Source organism: Calliphora vicina, chromosome 4 (genome assembly GCF_958450345.1).
Source record: "Calliphora vicina chromosome 4, idCalVici1.1, whole genome shotgun sequence".
NCBI classification, from domain to species: Eukaryota; Metazoa; Arthropoda; class Insecta; order Diptera; family Calliphoridae; genus Calliphora; species Calliphora vicina.
In genome coordinates this window covers 52,751,711-52,767,674 of record NC_088783.1, presented here as the reverse complement: position 1 = coordinate 52,767,674, position 15,964 = coordinate 52,751,711, and the positions used below count along the sequence as shown (strand labels likewise).

The window sequence follows — 15,964 nt, the reverse complement described above, 5'->3', positions numbered from 1 at the left end:
GAAACGTTTGTACAACATAAAATTATTCAAAGTATTGGCCATTGTTAGCTATGACCTTTTCCCATCTTTCTGGCAAAATATGAATTCCGAGCCAAAAGAACTGCTCATCGTTTGAGGCCAAGAACAAATCAAGAATCTAAAGTGAAGCGTATCCCAGAGAGAGTGTTCTACATCGATCGAAACAAATAGTAGTGGGACGGGACACGGTCTGGTCTATAAAGTGGATGAGGCACAACTTCCCAACCACTTCATTCTAAATACTTTTTAGCAGGTATTGCAACATGTGGCCCATATTCTGGTCATTTTTCGGCTTCAAAGAAATCAATTGCATTCGGTACAGGTTCCCTGAGATGGTCTGCTCTCACCAAATAAATATAATTATTAGTGCCATGGATATTTGGCTTTGGTGTCGATTCTTACGTTTCGGGTTATTGTAATGCATTTATTTTTCATCACAAGTAGGTGCAACAATGATTTTCTTTTATAGCGTTCAAACATCATTTCGGTCATGAAAAATCGTCTTTCAGGGTCGCGACTTTTTGATTTCCTCGGCTCTTAACTGAAAGGGCAACACTACTCCTGTCAACAGGCATCTGTCAGTTGACTTTTGTCAAAATTTGAACAAGCTGCGTCATTTAGTTTGTGTTTCACAGCCATTGTTAAATCTGATATCGTGACTTGAGGAGAAATTGTAAAAAACTGAATTTCGTCAACTCATTATGCATTATCAAATAAAGGCTAAGCTTGATAAACACTAAGCTCGGAAGATGCCAAACGTTCTGGACGCCCAGTTGAAGTCTCTCCACTCGAAACACTTGAAAAAAACACGATGTTTGCCGATCGAAGATTGAAAGTTCGAGAGATTGTGGATGTCATAAGCATCTCACATGGCTAAGTGTTTTCAATGATCACTTGGACATGAGATAGCTTTTCGCAAGATGGCTGCCGCGTTTGCTCACAATCGGGTGCACAAAAGAGTACATACATGTGCAGTTTCCATGGCAAAACTCCGTGAATCAGGCTACGAAATGCTCCCTCTTCTTCGGATTTAGTAACGAGTGAATATTTATTGTTTCCAACGATGAAATCATCTCACAAAAAATGGTTTTCTTGATGACCTCGACAATTCTTATTTTTTGAAAGGGATAAAAAAGATAGATGAGACGTAGGAGAACGAGCATAGAGCTTAAAGGAGACTATGTTGAAAAACAAAATATTTTTTTATTCATAAACCTGTGTTGCATGCAAAAAGGTACGGAATTTTTGACCCAACCTCGTAAATTTATTCTGATTCGTGACAGAAAGCCGATGTAGACATGACAGATGGTTCATGAAATCAACTTTCCGTAGCCCCCAAATAAATTACATAAAAAAATTTTTATCGATCGAAACAAAAACTGAACGGGTAAGGTCTGGACTATAAGGCGGATGAGGCAAAACTTCCCAACCACTTCATTCAACATGCAACATGCATTGTCATGATAGAATATTACGGTTTCAAGACTGGTCGCATATTCTGGTCGACAGGTTCCCTGTGATGATCTGGTCAGATTTCCGCAGCTCATAATAGATAGGACCCTCTTGATGCCACCAAATACAGAGAATTAACTTAGAGCCATGTATATTTGGCTTTAGTGTTGATTCGGGTGGTCGGACGTGCTTCATGTACGATCTTTTACGCTTCGAGTTATCGTAATGGATCCATTTTTCATCGCTAGTAATGATTCGGTGCAAACATTATTTTCTTATATAGCGTTCAAGCATCATTTCGGACGAATCTTCATGGCTGGTTTGTGTGATCTTTGTCTCCCGTGTCAAAATCACCACTTCTGAACCGAACAAATCATCTCAATAGTTGTGCTTCAGCGGAACTTTTTATGAAGTTAAAGAAGTAACTTTAATAAAAGATTTCCATAATTTGAATTTCAGTTTGTTTTTTCTCAATGAAAATTTAGATATTCTCAATTTCAACTTAAATTAATGTAGTCAAAGTAGTTTTGAACAGAGTCCTATGTAAAATTCCACAACAGCGTCCTAGTTTTACATTTATTTTTAAACACTTTCATCACTATTTTTTTACTTTTTTTATTCCAGAACCAACAACATCAGTATAAAGAATTCAGAAAGGAATTTAAAGGATCGTTCTGCCTACGTAGAAGAACAACTAGAAGAAAGTCAAAATACCATAAGTAGACTTAAAGCTCAACTGGAAGAGAGTGAGTGGAAAGTATGCGAGAGAAATGGAGAATTAGCTTTACTCAAAACTCAACTTAAAGAGGCAACTGTAAGTAGAACTAACATTGAACTAAATAATAGGAAATTAATTTTGAATACAACTCATTTCACAGAACGAATTGACTCTTAAGGAACATGCCATAGTGCATTTAAAACACGAAAATACCAATGCTGAAACACAAATTTACCAAAGTCTACAAGAGAATCATAAAATGACCCAACAACACCGGCAGGAGGAACAGCAAAAGGCCCGAACTCAAAAGGAAACCGAAACCGAGCTGAAACAACTGAACAAAATTGTCATACTGAAGGATCAGGTGATCTTGGCCCTGACCAATGAGCTGGCTAAATTACGCAAAGAATTGTCCGATCTGGCCATATTTCATGAATACGGCGAAGAACCTTCGGGCAAATACACTAGACTGAAACAGCAATTGGACAATTTAACCGATATCTGTAATAAGACACGCAAACACACCCAGCAACGTATTGAAAATCACAAAAGTGGTGAAAAACAAGACAATGAAAAAGTGATTGATGACTGTAATCTGGAAGTGATAATGAATTGCTTGAAAATTGCTCCACCCATGATGGAGGTAAACAATGGGGCCCATCTGGATTATCAAGAACGCGAGGAACTCGAATTGAATAAACTAAATGCTGAAAAACGTTTAGCCAAAATGTCTAAGGACATAGAGAATTTTGTCTATGGCTCACAAAATCTGCCCGATGTGGCCATTAATATCAAGGCCCTCAACAAATTGCCTTCTAGTAAATTAGAGGAAAGCACTTTGGACACCTTAATCGAAGAATCGGCCAGTTATGCTGAAGAAATTGCCAAACTACGCAAACAACTGGATGATGTAAGGGTAAATTTTGAATTGGAAAAACGCCAGTGGTCGGACGAAAAGGAAAAGGTACTCAAGTATCAAAAACAATTACAGACTCATTATATAAATATGTATCAAAAGTTGCGTAATTTAGAAAAATCCAATGAAGTTTGAACGGTAATGAGACGAAAGAAAAACTCCAGCTGATTTAATTTATATAATTACAATAATATTTTATGTATGTTATCTTTATAGTATAATATGAATGTATTTTTCAATACTTTCATTGTTAAGTTTTTCATTTATATATTTTTTTTTTATTATTTTAATGCCCTTTTAAAATAACAATAACAAAATTATTTATATTTATTTACTTACTACATTTACATACATATTTCTGCATATTTCTTATATTGTGTTATAATACAAACTATAAAGAAATATGAATATATACATACATATTTATTACAATCCAATTCAAATGTATTCCAAATATTTATATACTTATTCAACTTTTAAAATGTATTAAAGTTTTTTCTTACATTTAAGTTGTATTTCCAAGAGGTTTGTTTTAATAAAGAAAATCAAACTAAATTATGAAAATATTAAAGTTTAAAAAGAAAAGAATGATAGTGTTATTATTTGGAAATAATATCAAGAAAAACATTTTACACAGTCACTGTAAATAAATAAGATGCAATTTTTAAATTAAAAATAACAATAAAAAGTTTAGCAGACTTTAAGGCGCATTTAATGCACAGTCGGCATTTAGTAAATAATTTTTAAAATATCTTTGTAAAAACTTAATCCAATCCATATTTGGTGTCCATTTTCGGATCCGCCGTGTCGAGTTAGGGTGAATATGGTTTTTCAGCTAAATTGGGCCAGCCGTTTCCGAGAAAAATGCAAAAAACACTAATTCTACCAGCCAAATAATGCATTACTAATACGTACTGTTTTTGTTTGTAAACTATTGCTGCTATGAAAATTCCCAGAATTAGTGTTTTTTGCATTTTTCTCGAAAACGGCTGGCCGGATTTGCCTGGAAACCCCTATTTACTCTAACTCGACACGGCGGATCCGATATTAAAACTCCTCTTTTCTCTTTATATACATATATGGCTGGGGTAAGAACCCTACAAGAAATGACTGATGGAAACTAACACACTAGCAATTTATTTAGCAACACATGCATAACAGGGCACAAGTTGGAAAGAGAAAACAATAGTTAGAAAGAGAAAACATGCCACACGTACACGAATGTTTACATCAGTTTTGTCATATTGCCCTTAATAAAATTATGGGAACTACTGATGTATAAACCCATCAGCACTACTCATCAGATGATGCATGAAATGACTGTCACTGTTCTTGTAGGGAAGCTATCCAAATAATATACCACAGTTGTGAGTATCTTTCCGGCAAAAATGTCTACACAAATTGACGCTGTATGAAACCACACCAAGAATACCACTAGCTGTAACATAACATCGAAGGAAGGCTTGAGAAAGCTGCCATAATTGTTTGCAGCTATAAACATAAGCAGCTTCGGAATACCCGCGAGACTTTATCAATGTTTCTTCTTAACGAGCAAAAAGAAAAAATAAACTTAAAAATGAAAAACGAATTTGCAAAATTTATTTTTCAAATACACCAACCAGTATTTTCATCACGGTTTTAGCCATTGACTCTAATACAAACACTAGCGGGAAGGGTGGTTGATTTAAAAATAGGTTGTATTTTGTATACATTAGAAGCTTTTCTACTTAGTTTAAACATCCTTCCTTCTTGTGTGTGCCGATTCTAAGCAAAACTTATGAATACATACCTCAATTTTAGCTATTTGCTTTATATACAAATACAAAAAGAAATAATTAATAAAAAATTTAAAATAGAAGAAAATATGAATTAAACAACTCTGACAAGATACATGAAATTGTATCGCCATAACACACACAAACCTATAACCAAATTGTGTTTGTTAATCGTTAGCAAAATCTGTGATAATTAAAAAAAATAATATTTTAGTTAAGTGTCTTGTATATCATTTTGTTTTATAAATACAAATTTTCAACAAAATCGGTCATAAAATCATTTATTTTTAATGTGCCAATGAATACACAACCCGTGTGCATAATATTATGTGTGTGACGTCACACACAAAAAATTTCTACAAAACTCATCAATCTCATATTTTAAAGCTTAACACCAGGCTCCCAGAAACCAACAAAACACAGCAAGCATAACCATAACAAAAAAAATCCGGAAAACCTTCACATACTTTTAGGCGTTTCATAAAAGAAATACATGAATCACCCTATGCAGGTTTTTTCGCAACAGCATGATTCAAATACTTTTGAGAGCCTAAAACTATGCTGCGATTTTTGCGAAACATGAAAAAACACCTGCTGGTTCTCCGTGAGTTCTGTGAGCCGAGTAATAAGCTTAAATATTTGAGATTGATGATTTTTGTAGAATTTTTTTGTGGGTGACGTCACACACACATCATATGCATGTACGGTAGTGTATTCATTTGTATATTAAAAAATAAACATTTTTTGAGGGATTTTGTTGAAAATTTGTATTTATCACAGATTTATCTAAATATTATTTATCTTTGGTATGAAAATTCTTGAAATTTATGTTTTTTGCATTTTTCTTGGAAACGTCTGGCTAGCCGGATTTGGCTGGCAAATCCTATTTATCCTAACTCGACATGGCGGATCCGAACATAGAAATAAAACAAATTCCGTTTTTATTTTTTTTTTTAAATTAAATAACTTTTATTGTAACTATTTACATTATCGTAATGATTTTTTTGTTGTTTTTAATAACTTTTTTAATAAAACGGTTGCTTATTTTAGGTAAATGTATGCAAAGTATTAAAAATTTTCTTTAATTTCCACAAGTGCTTGTTGGCGGGCAGTGGAAAACAAAACTGCTGCTTTTCTACAGTGACTGTGATTCATTGACACAATTGTTCGACATCATAATACAATGCTGTTTATTATAACATGCTTTAATAAAACAAAAACACAAAAATAAAATGCTTAAAATTAATTAAAATACGATCGATAGGCATAAAAACTAAAACGAAATATGTTGTAGGTATGTACTTAAATTTGTTAAACTTTTTTAAGAATTTTACTTGTTTTTGCTTGGTTTTTAATATAAATTAAAAATAATAATAATAAAATTAATAACAATAACAATGAAATTTATAGGTGATGTAAGTATATGTAATTAAAATGAGATAGTTTAGGTTTGGTGTTTTTTTGTTGTTGTTTTTGGAGTTGGAGGTGTTGTGGAGGCGGGGCTTATGAAAAACTAGCTTAGGATTTGGATTTTTAGGCGAATTAGATTCGTTATATTAAAACTAAATTTGTTCATTAATATTTTTCTTAGGTTTTAAAGTTAAATATAATCATTTTTACTTGCTAATTAAGAGTTTTTGAAATGCATTTTAAAATTCTAGCAAGTAGGTAGGTAAATTTTAACTTAAAACCTTAGACTCATCTCTGGAGCGCAAGTCTTCGAAGTGCTTACACCTATTAAGGGATTCATTTCTTTAATTGGCAGTTGTTAATGTTGCACTAAATCTTTAAGATTTCCAATAATAAATGTTACCTTTTCAAATCCCTAAATCAAAATTGTAAACCATTTTATATGTTTTTCGTTTATCGGTTTTCTCTCAGGCTATTTCCTCCACATAGGTGGCCGGAAATATGCCCACTTGATTCTTTAAAGCCCCCAGCCACCAACCATCATCCTGTTTGGCATGAACTTCAATAATATCGCCAGGATTTAATTCAAGTTCATCGTATAATTTTGGTGTATAGTTATATAAAGCCTTACATCTACCTAAGACCACCACTGTCGCAGCAGCGGTTGTTCCATTTGAGGCCTCATTACTACTTATTGCATTATTAAGCTGTTCTTGCTGCAGTTCAGCAGAATTTTGATACAAATGATTTGTGCCATTCACCAAAGCTTTCTCTATGCTATGCTTGTGTTCCTTACGCCCTGGATTCAATGGCCCCTGTTCATCATCGTCCTCTTGTGAACTAAACTCATCAAAATCGGAATCTTGTTGATTTGAACCACCATCCGCCTGACCCCGGTCACTGCAATTGTCATCGTATAGATTAGTGTCAGCATTGAGGGTCTTTGTCTTTTCTTTGCCCTCATTAACACAGATTTGAGTTTTGCTTGAGAAAGTCTCTATGTTGCTTTTGCTGCGACTGAACGTTTTTATGAAGGCTTCACCTGCGCCATTGGTGACTGTGCTGCTGCTGTCCAAGCAACTGATATTCGATGTGGATGTTGTGGTGTTTGCCTGTGATATTGTATCGTATTCGTGGCTGTCATCACCGCTATTGGAAGAGTTCATTTTATCGTTGTTCTTTAGCCACAAGGGTACTTTGAGTATGCTCTGTTGTAGTCCGGTACGATCACGAGTAATCTGGAAGACATTAAGTAGGAAATAAGAATTGGAATTACACACAAAAATTGGATAAAAATTATGAAAAGTTAAGAATAAAAAAAGAGACTTTCTGACTTTCTTCGGCACCTGAGGTAAAATTACAAGTATTTTTAAGGGTAGTTCTCTCTTGTTAACATTTTGAAAAAACTACTGTTTTTTAAATTCCCAGCAGTTAAGCAAGTAGTCAATGTATCCCTTAAAGACAGTAATTGTCACAAATGTCTTATCACTTGGCTGCCTCCAATTTATATATTTTGGTCATTTGACACGTGTGTGCACTTTGTAGTGCAGAGAGAAGACAATTGGTTACTTTATACATCCCAAGTAATCTAGCGTGAAGACGATCGTCACTTAAGTGTCTCTAATTAATCTGGAATGTAGTCACCTTAATCGTTTTGTGAGTAATTCGTATTCAAATGTCTTATCACTTGGCTGACTCCAATTTATATATTTTGGCCATTTGACACGTATGTGCTCTTTGTAGTGCAGAGAGAAGACAATTGGTTTCTTTATACACCACAAGTAATCTGGCAGGAAGACAATCGTCACTTTAGTGTCTCTAAGTAATCTACGGTGAAGTCACTTTAAAATATTATTTTGTGCTGTACTTTAGAAAGTAGTTATTTTACCCACCAGAAGTAATCTATTGAATAGTCAATTGTCTCCTAATGTCTCATTTTAGTCTGAAGTATAGTCTGTTTCAATTTTATTTAACTTTAGGGATAGCCATTTTACTCACTACAAAAGTATAACTTTAATTATATTTAAGGACTAGCAACTTTACTTACTACCTTATGTTACTTTGAAAATAATACTTTGAGACTAGTAATTTAACTTACGCTAAGTAACCTGGAGTCGGTCAATCTGACTATGTACATATTGTATTTTAAATATATCATTTTTGTTTTATAACTTATTACAACTCTTAAATTGAACTTAAGAAATTAGTTATTTAACTCACCAGAAGGATATGTCTTTTAGAATGACTATTTGGGGTCAATAATCTTCCGCATACGACACAAAAAGCTAGTTAAGTAGCTTATCAAGTAACCAGTTTGGTAGCTAGTAAGGTAACTGACTCTATGTAACCGGTATGTGAATCCAATATGTTGACTACTTTGGACCAACTATAAGACATTCTCAATGTAATCAAAAGGAGACAATTGACCCCCTGCCTAGGACATGCCCGTGTTAAAATGGCTAGTCACGTGGCTATTGAAGTGACTAGCTCCCACCCTAAATGATTGGTAAAATCACTAGTTCGGTACTGCCTCCTCGAACTGCTGGGTTATTATACAAAATATACATATGTATTCTGTTCATTTACTTGCCCAGAGTAAAGTAAAAATGTTTAACATTTGTCTCTCAAATACTCAAAAGTATAAAGAAAATAAATGCATAATTTTTGTAACGTTTATAAATTCTGATTAAAAGAAGAAATAACGTTTCCAAAATAGGTAAAGATATGTAAACACTCCAGAAAAAACATTTCTTACTAGATAATTGTTACAAGGAATGTATAAATTCGTCTTGGACTTATGGTAATTCAAAATGAGTCAGAAAAAACTGAAGCTCATGTATTTTTTCTTTTCCAAGCGTCAAAATTTTTGTTGCAATTGTATTCCGCATACGTTAATAATCAACTATTTGGTGATGAACGAAACACATCCACAAAGTTTATAATGGTTTACTGAACATCAGAAAGTGGGAATACAATCTTTTCACATATAAATACTCCTGAATCTGTCGGGAACAAAATTACACAAATCCAAACTGTGTGTTTACAAAAGGCACAAACCTTGGTTGTAAATGTCACTCATCAATTAACTTAAGTGAAATTGGAAGATTTAGATTAGAATTTATCTAAATTTGACCGAGTTATATTAATCCAGTAAATAGTTTGGCTTCCACCGATATCAATGAGGAGGATTGTAAGACTGACATATAAAAATCTTCACCTCCATAATTACCTCGGTACAAAGTAAAAGTGAATCGAATGTCCAGCTTTATCTAGATTTTGAACCACCCATAACATGTTCAAATTAAGGAAAATTGATTTTTGGAAGGACCATGATAACATAGGTTCATGTGAAAATTTGTATGTCTAATTATAAGGGTACCAAATTGAGTTGTCATTCGAATAATCGAGGAAACAATTTATTTTTTAAATCGAATTAATCGGGGTTGTCATAGAATCCAATCGTAATCGGAATCGGTTTTGAAAACAACAGAAAAAGCTCGTGAAATCGTAAGTTATCGGTTTTATATTCAATCTAGAATTCATTTTTTATCGATTCCAACAATGATTGGATTCTATGACAACCCCGAATAACATTTGTCAATCTAATTATTCGATAAATTTATTTTCAAGTTAAATAATAAAAAAAATAATCAGATATGTGATGGAAATCGAGCGATTTCAAAACGATAGATTTGAAAAGATGTCAACCAATGTGTTATTATTTCCTATCATAATTAAGTCCAAATAATAAATAATTTAATACAATTTAGACATCTTTTTCCGTTTTCTAATCGTTTCTTTTTCGAAATCGATTTCTATCCCATACCTAAATAAAAAATATGTTATTCCCGGGAATGATTAAATAAAGATTTAACCCTTTCCGTCCCCACATACATGTGTAGTTAAATTTAACGTATTTTGTAGAGACATTTATATATTATGTACGGTTTTTTCTTACTGTTTTAAATGTCTCAATATTATGTTTTAATTCTTTTTCATTTTGTAATATGGTTTTGTGCGTACGAGTGCATGAAATGTAATCGAAAAGTTCACAGAAATCCGTCAATTTTGAAATTGCTTGGGACAGAAAGGGTTAAGAGGTCCGACTAAATTAAATTTGTTTCGGTAAAGAACTTTTCCTTTAAACTTAATAATTCCTTTAAAATTTAAATATGTCGATCTACTACAACATTTCCATTTGTATTTCAGAAAATTCTAATAGCAATAATAATTGAAATTTCTGAAATATAATTGGAAAATTCTGAAACATAGAGAAACATAGAGCGGAAACTAGAAAAAACTCAAACACAAAAATTACTCAAAATAATCACACATACGAGTGTTGTTTTTGTTTTCACATATTTTTTTCTACTAACACATCACCACTTATGTTTCTGACAACTGAGTTAGGTCTTTGACAGGAGAGTTTCCGCTCTATGTCTATTCTCTATGTTCTGAAATACAATTAGAAACTTTTTGAGTATAAATTAAAAATTCTGAAATACAAATGGAAATTTCAGAAATTGGAAAATTGAAAATTCTGTAATACAATTAGAAATTTCTGAAATATAAATGGAAAATTCTGAAATATAATTGAAATATTCTGAAATTGAATTAGAAAATTCTTAAATATAATTGGAAATTTCTGAAATTCAATTGAAAATTTCTGAAATACAATTGGAAATGGTGTAGAAGTTCTAAAAAAAGATGTCTGTTTTTGTCACACAGAGAAAATAGTTTTGGTGTTTAACACCAGATCAAGATTTCGGATTTTCTCCTTATTGTGATTGAAATATATAATACGGGCATTTTTGTTTTTCAACAAAGTTATGGCGTCTCGCTGGATTTCAATTGAACTACAATACATTTTCAAAAACCGATTTTTCGGTTTTTGTCACACAGAGAAAATAGTTATGGTTGTGATAACCGAACTAATTATTAACAAAATAGGAAACAACATTTTTTTTTCCAAAGTTGTTTTTTTTTCATTTTTTGAAAAAAAAAAATTTCGAATTGTTTTTTTTAATTTAAACATTTTTTTATATTTAGCGAAAAAAATTCGGGTTAAAAATATTTTTTCCGACTTTGACCTATTGTAGGTCCAACTTACTATGGTCTTATTTACGTCGTTGCAAAGGCCTTTGAAATATCTATCATTAGATATCCATATTGTCTATATTAATGACTTAGTAATCCAGATATAGGTCAAAAATTAAGGTTGTCCTGGTTTTTTCCTTATATAACAGCCATTTGTGATCGATTTTTTCGATTTTAAATAGTCGGAAGAATTTCGGAGATATTGATGTATGAATAGTGTATGTAAGTTATTTGGGGGCTTCGGAAAGTTGATTTCAACAGACAGACGGACATGGCTTAATCGACTCCGCTGTCTATAAGGATCCAGAATATATATTCTTTATAGGGTCGGAAAATTATATTGTGGAATTTCTAAAAAAATATACACGGGAAAATTTTTCCGATTAGGAACCTTAATTTGGGTAATTTTCTAAAAGAATTAAAAATTTGGAAAACAAGTTTTCGAAACCAGAACTGTTTAGATAACAAGAATTTGAAATGATCTAAATACCATTTTAAAAAAATATTTGAAGTTCTTAAAAGTGTACTTAATAATAATAATTACCTGTATATGCTGTGCCAAGGGATGAGAAGATCTTGGCTTATGATCCAATTCCAATAAAGCCGAATGAAGTTTAAAACGTGCTCCCTCCAAATAAGTAAGCATTGAACGTATCTACATTAACAAAATAATATAAATCAGAATCTATTCATAAGTAAATTTAGAATAATCCCCAAAAACTCTTACATGATACAATTTGTCGGTAATATTCTGATGCTCCTGACTATTCAACGATTGCGAGAGATTCTTTAAGCCATTGCGTGAACGTCGTTCTCTCTCCAAATCCGTTTTAACCAGCTGCAACAATTTGACCAAAGCATGCTTACGTCGCTCCCGATTCATGGCCAATGTCGTGTGTTCACAATAGAAATCTGGTAGCAATTGTTCGCTGGGACCTTCGGCATTACGTCGTATGTTCTTAACAATTTGCATGTCCTTAACCACATTACAATTGTCCACCTGGGGCTGTAGACGCTGCACCAAACTCTCCAGGATGGGATTCATGTTGGCCGTGAGACGTGAATAGTTCGAGACAAAGTTTTTCATATTAATAAGACGTTGATTTTCGACATTCTGTAAAATGGAAGAGCCTCTCAACACGGACATTTCCCAATCGACGCGGGCTCTTTCGGCCCTCACACAAAGAGTGTAGTATTCCACATCTGCTCTCTTAACAGTTTCTTCGGCTTTTTTACGTTTATTATCCAGTTTTGCACAATCTTTTTCGGCAGACTTGAGTTCTTTTTCGGCAGCTTGTTTATTGGAACTTTGATGCAACAATGCAATTGAAGGAGATTTTTGTATTCTTACATCCAACATGGCATCCTGTAGCTTTTCGTTTTCTCGGGCGGCAGCATGAGAAGACTTTTTGGCTTTGGCTTCACTGGCACGCCATTCGGCCAAGACACGTGAGGCTTTGTCCACATTGCTCTCGACCTAAAAGATTTAAATACATAATTGTCTATAGTTAAAACCAAAAATATAGATTTTCTCAAAAACCTACCGATTTGCGGGTTTTATGGTGACCCTCTACAATGGTTTTTAAGGGCTTAACAATCTCCTCTGCTAAAGAGGCCGAGAGTTGACGATGAATATCACTACGAGTTTCCATTTCAGTGGCCACACCACGCCAGGCTTCCGCAATAGTGCCGGGTAATTCCCGACAAGCTTTATTTAATTTATTGGCCATTTTTGATAACGATTTTGAATACATAAGTTCAGAATCGATTCTGCAAAAATTTAAACACATTAAGATTTCATTTATATTCAAAAGTATTAAGCCCTTACCTTTCTTGTAAAATGATAATAAGTTCCTTGCCAAAATCTCCACCCTGTTTAATATAACGGCGCAATTCTTCGAAGCCATTTTGGCCCTGGAAATAAAGAAAGAAAATTTAATATAAACATAAATTGTTGGTATTTTAATTAACAAATAAACGGATGAATAATTAAAACAAGCCACATTCTCTTTTAACCAAAAATAAAAAAACATTACTAAAAATTCCCTTAAAGCTCACCTCTTGTCTAGCTTTCTTGGCTGAAGGTGATTCACCCTCGCCACCTTCAAACGAATCATTCAATTCATTGCTGTCATCGGCAACATTGTCACAACTAGAGGTTGTATTTAAATTAGGTACAGGACTTCTGGGTCCTTGACCTTCGTATAGATTAGATGAAGAATTCATTTTGGAATCCCTACCAGATTCATCTAAACTTTTATCGTGTGAAGCTGCCCTGCTGCTCATGGACTGTTTCAAAAGCATGCTGCCATTTAGTGAGGAAGAATTTCTACACTCTGCATTACTCAGATTTAACTTTGAAGTACCCATTTTCTGCATTATAGGCTGCCTTTGAACCACATCTTTGATTTTCAAACCCTCTTCGCCAATCCAGTGTTTGACACCCGACCAGGATTTCTTGATTTTCTCCTTATTGTGATTGAAATTTATAATGCGGGCATTTTTGTTTTTCAACAAAGTTATGCGCCTCTCGCTGGGTTTCAATTGATCTCGATGATTGCAATACTCCAAATCTATATCCTGATTGAATTCTTCGGATTCATTTATTTGGCGGGTGATTTCATTGAGTTCATCAATCGATACAAACAGGGTTTGAGGATTGAGACTTTGACAGCTGACCGACTTCAAATCGTAATCATCAAAATTGGATATTTGACTCATGACACTCGTTTTGGAGCCCATAGTACCAGACATATTGCTGCAGGAATCTCGACGATTCATGGAAGTGGTACTGCTAAACATAACACTTCTTCTCTTGGCCCTTCTCTGAGTCAAATTCTCTGCACTTTGAAAGACTTTTTGTTGAGACAAAAAACTATTACGATTTTTCTCTGGATAAAGCGGGGTATTGGGTTCACTTTTACTCTGTACCGAGGCAATCATGGAGGGTGAGCTGTTTTCCTTGTCTGCCTCACAATCATCGTCGTCATCATCATCATCATTGTCGGTAGCAGCCAAACTACATTTACTGGCTCCATATAACTCTGGTAACTTGGGCAAACTTTCATCTAGATCTTCTATTTCCACCGCTGTTAATTGATGCTCTCCATTTAGATCCATGGAAGGAGCCTTTTGTAAATATACCTTCAGTTCGGATTTGTGTAAGTTGTGGGCCGATTGTGAGTGATTTTTCTGAGACAGTATAGAAGTGGGTCTGGCATTTTTGGTTGACTCATAATAATTAGACATTTGATTGATCGGAGTCAATTCACTATCTTGAGATTTCTCAGAATCCGGGGAAGATTCTTTCTCTTCTTTTTGAGGTGTGGTAAATTTTTGTGGGGTTTCGTAGACCAATTCAACATTATCAGCAGGCTCATCGCCTTCCTTTTCAGGTGTATTAAGCTTTTGCGGTGTTGCGTAGGCCAGCTCAAATTTATCATTATCCACCTGATCTCCAGCCAGCATCATGGGTGTTGTACTCAAAGCATCAACAAATACCTCATTTTCACTGCCCGAAGACGAGTGTACTTGTTGCTGGGAGTCATTAAGTATGACAGGCACTGAACGTAAAGCCGCTACACCACCACCAATCATCTTTAGCCTCTCCTCACTCACATCAAATCGTTCTGCATCCAATGTGGTAGAGGAGATCAGAACAGGAGCCCCAATTTCCAAACGATGATCCTCCGACAAGACACCCGTCATATCATAACTGCCTGATATAATTTTCTGTGGTGATCTGGCTCGACCCGCCTGACTGCGTCTGGTAATTTTATTGCTGAGTGTGGAATAACGTTTGCTGATTTTGTTCAACAAACTATTATTCATAATACTGTTGTTATTGTTGTTATTATGGCCGGGTTCCTCCTCGGCGCTGATATTCAGCTTAAATTTTTGCGGTCTCAAACGATTCATTTTGATTCTTTCTTTAGTTACCGCCAGACATTAATAACGAATTCTTGTATTTTAACGAACGTTTTAAAAATGTTTCAATTTCACTTCGTCTTTTTTGCGTAACTTGTCTTCGTCTTTTTGTTCCTTTTGCAGTTGCTCTTCTTTGTGTCTTCGTGCAGCCGCTCTTTCTTGTTTGCGAAATACTCGATCTCTTTTCAATACTTCTCTAAAAATTTTCAATATTGTTATTTTGCGTTGTTTCGTTAATACCAAAAACATTGTTACAACTTGAAACACTAGTGAGTGTACGGACATTGGACTAAACTTTTATAATTTTGAAACTATTTAATTTAAGCAACATTTTAAATCAATTTTAAATTTGGTTTTGACTTTTTATTTAAATTTAATATAATTTTTTGTTAACTATAAATTAATTTAGACAAGAATTGTTTACGCAGTTGTATTTTGTTCAAATAAAAATTGCCACATTATTGGAAAAGGGTTCTAATAGTTTTGCAACACATCCATTAACAAGTTAAAAATTAATTAAAAAAAATTATAAGATACGACTACAAGTGTGACATAAAAAAATTTTTCTATACAAAAATGTCATCATAAAATTAAAGTTTTCTATAGAAAACTCAGCTATACTCCAACTTTTCTGCAGAAAACTCAGCTATA

The 15,964-nt window shown here is 33.7% G+C and overlaps 2 protein-coding genes across 11 annotated transcripts in view; one reads left to right on the top strand and one right to left on the bottom strand.

The window, feature by feature from the left end:
• The window catches only part of LOC135958086 (dual specificity protein kinase splA-like), a 134,769-nt gene extending 131,077 nt beyond the window's left edge, over positions 1 to 3,692 (top strand). The window contains exons 9-10 of the mRNA XM_065508951.1: positions 2,095 to 2,284; positions 2,349 to 3,692. Coding sequence (XP_065365023.1) covers positions 2,095 to 2,284; positions 2,349 to 3,239 — 1,081 coding nt within the window. The 3' untranslated portion in view covers positions 3,240 to 3,692. The remainder of the gene's footprint in view (positions 1 to 2,094; positions 2,285 to 2,348) is intronic.
• Positions 3,693 to 6,349: 2,657 nt separating this feature from the next.
• The window catches only part of Nost (Nostrin), a 140,558-nt gene continuing 130,943 nt past the window's right edge, over positions 6,350 to 15,964 (bottom strand). For 8 of the 10 annotated variants that reach the window (XM_065506678.1, XM_065506682.1, XM_065506680.1 and 5 more), the window contains 5 exons: positions 13,215 to 13,300; positions 12,931 to 13,156; positions 12,114 to 12,863; positions 11,931 to 12,041; positions 6,350 to 7,527 (listed from right to left, as the gene is read on the bottom strand). In XM_065506678.1, the coding sequence (XP_065362750.1) occupies positions 6,757 to 7,527; positions 11,931 to 12,041; positions 12,114 to 12,863; positions 12,931 to 13,156; positions 13,215 to 13,300 (1,944 nt within the window). In that variant the 3' untranslated portion in view covers positions 6,350 to 6,756. Of the gene's footprint in view, positions 7,528 to 11,930; positions 12,042 to 12,113; positions 12,864 to 12,930; positions 13,157 to 13,214; positions 13,301 to 13,444; positions 15,619 to 15,964 lie in introns of those variants that run through there. The other 2 variants (XM_065506676.1, XM_065506677.1) reach the window with 2 other exon arrangements.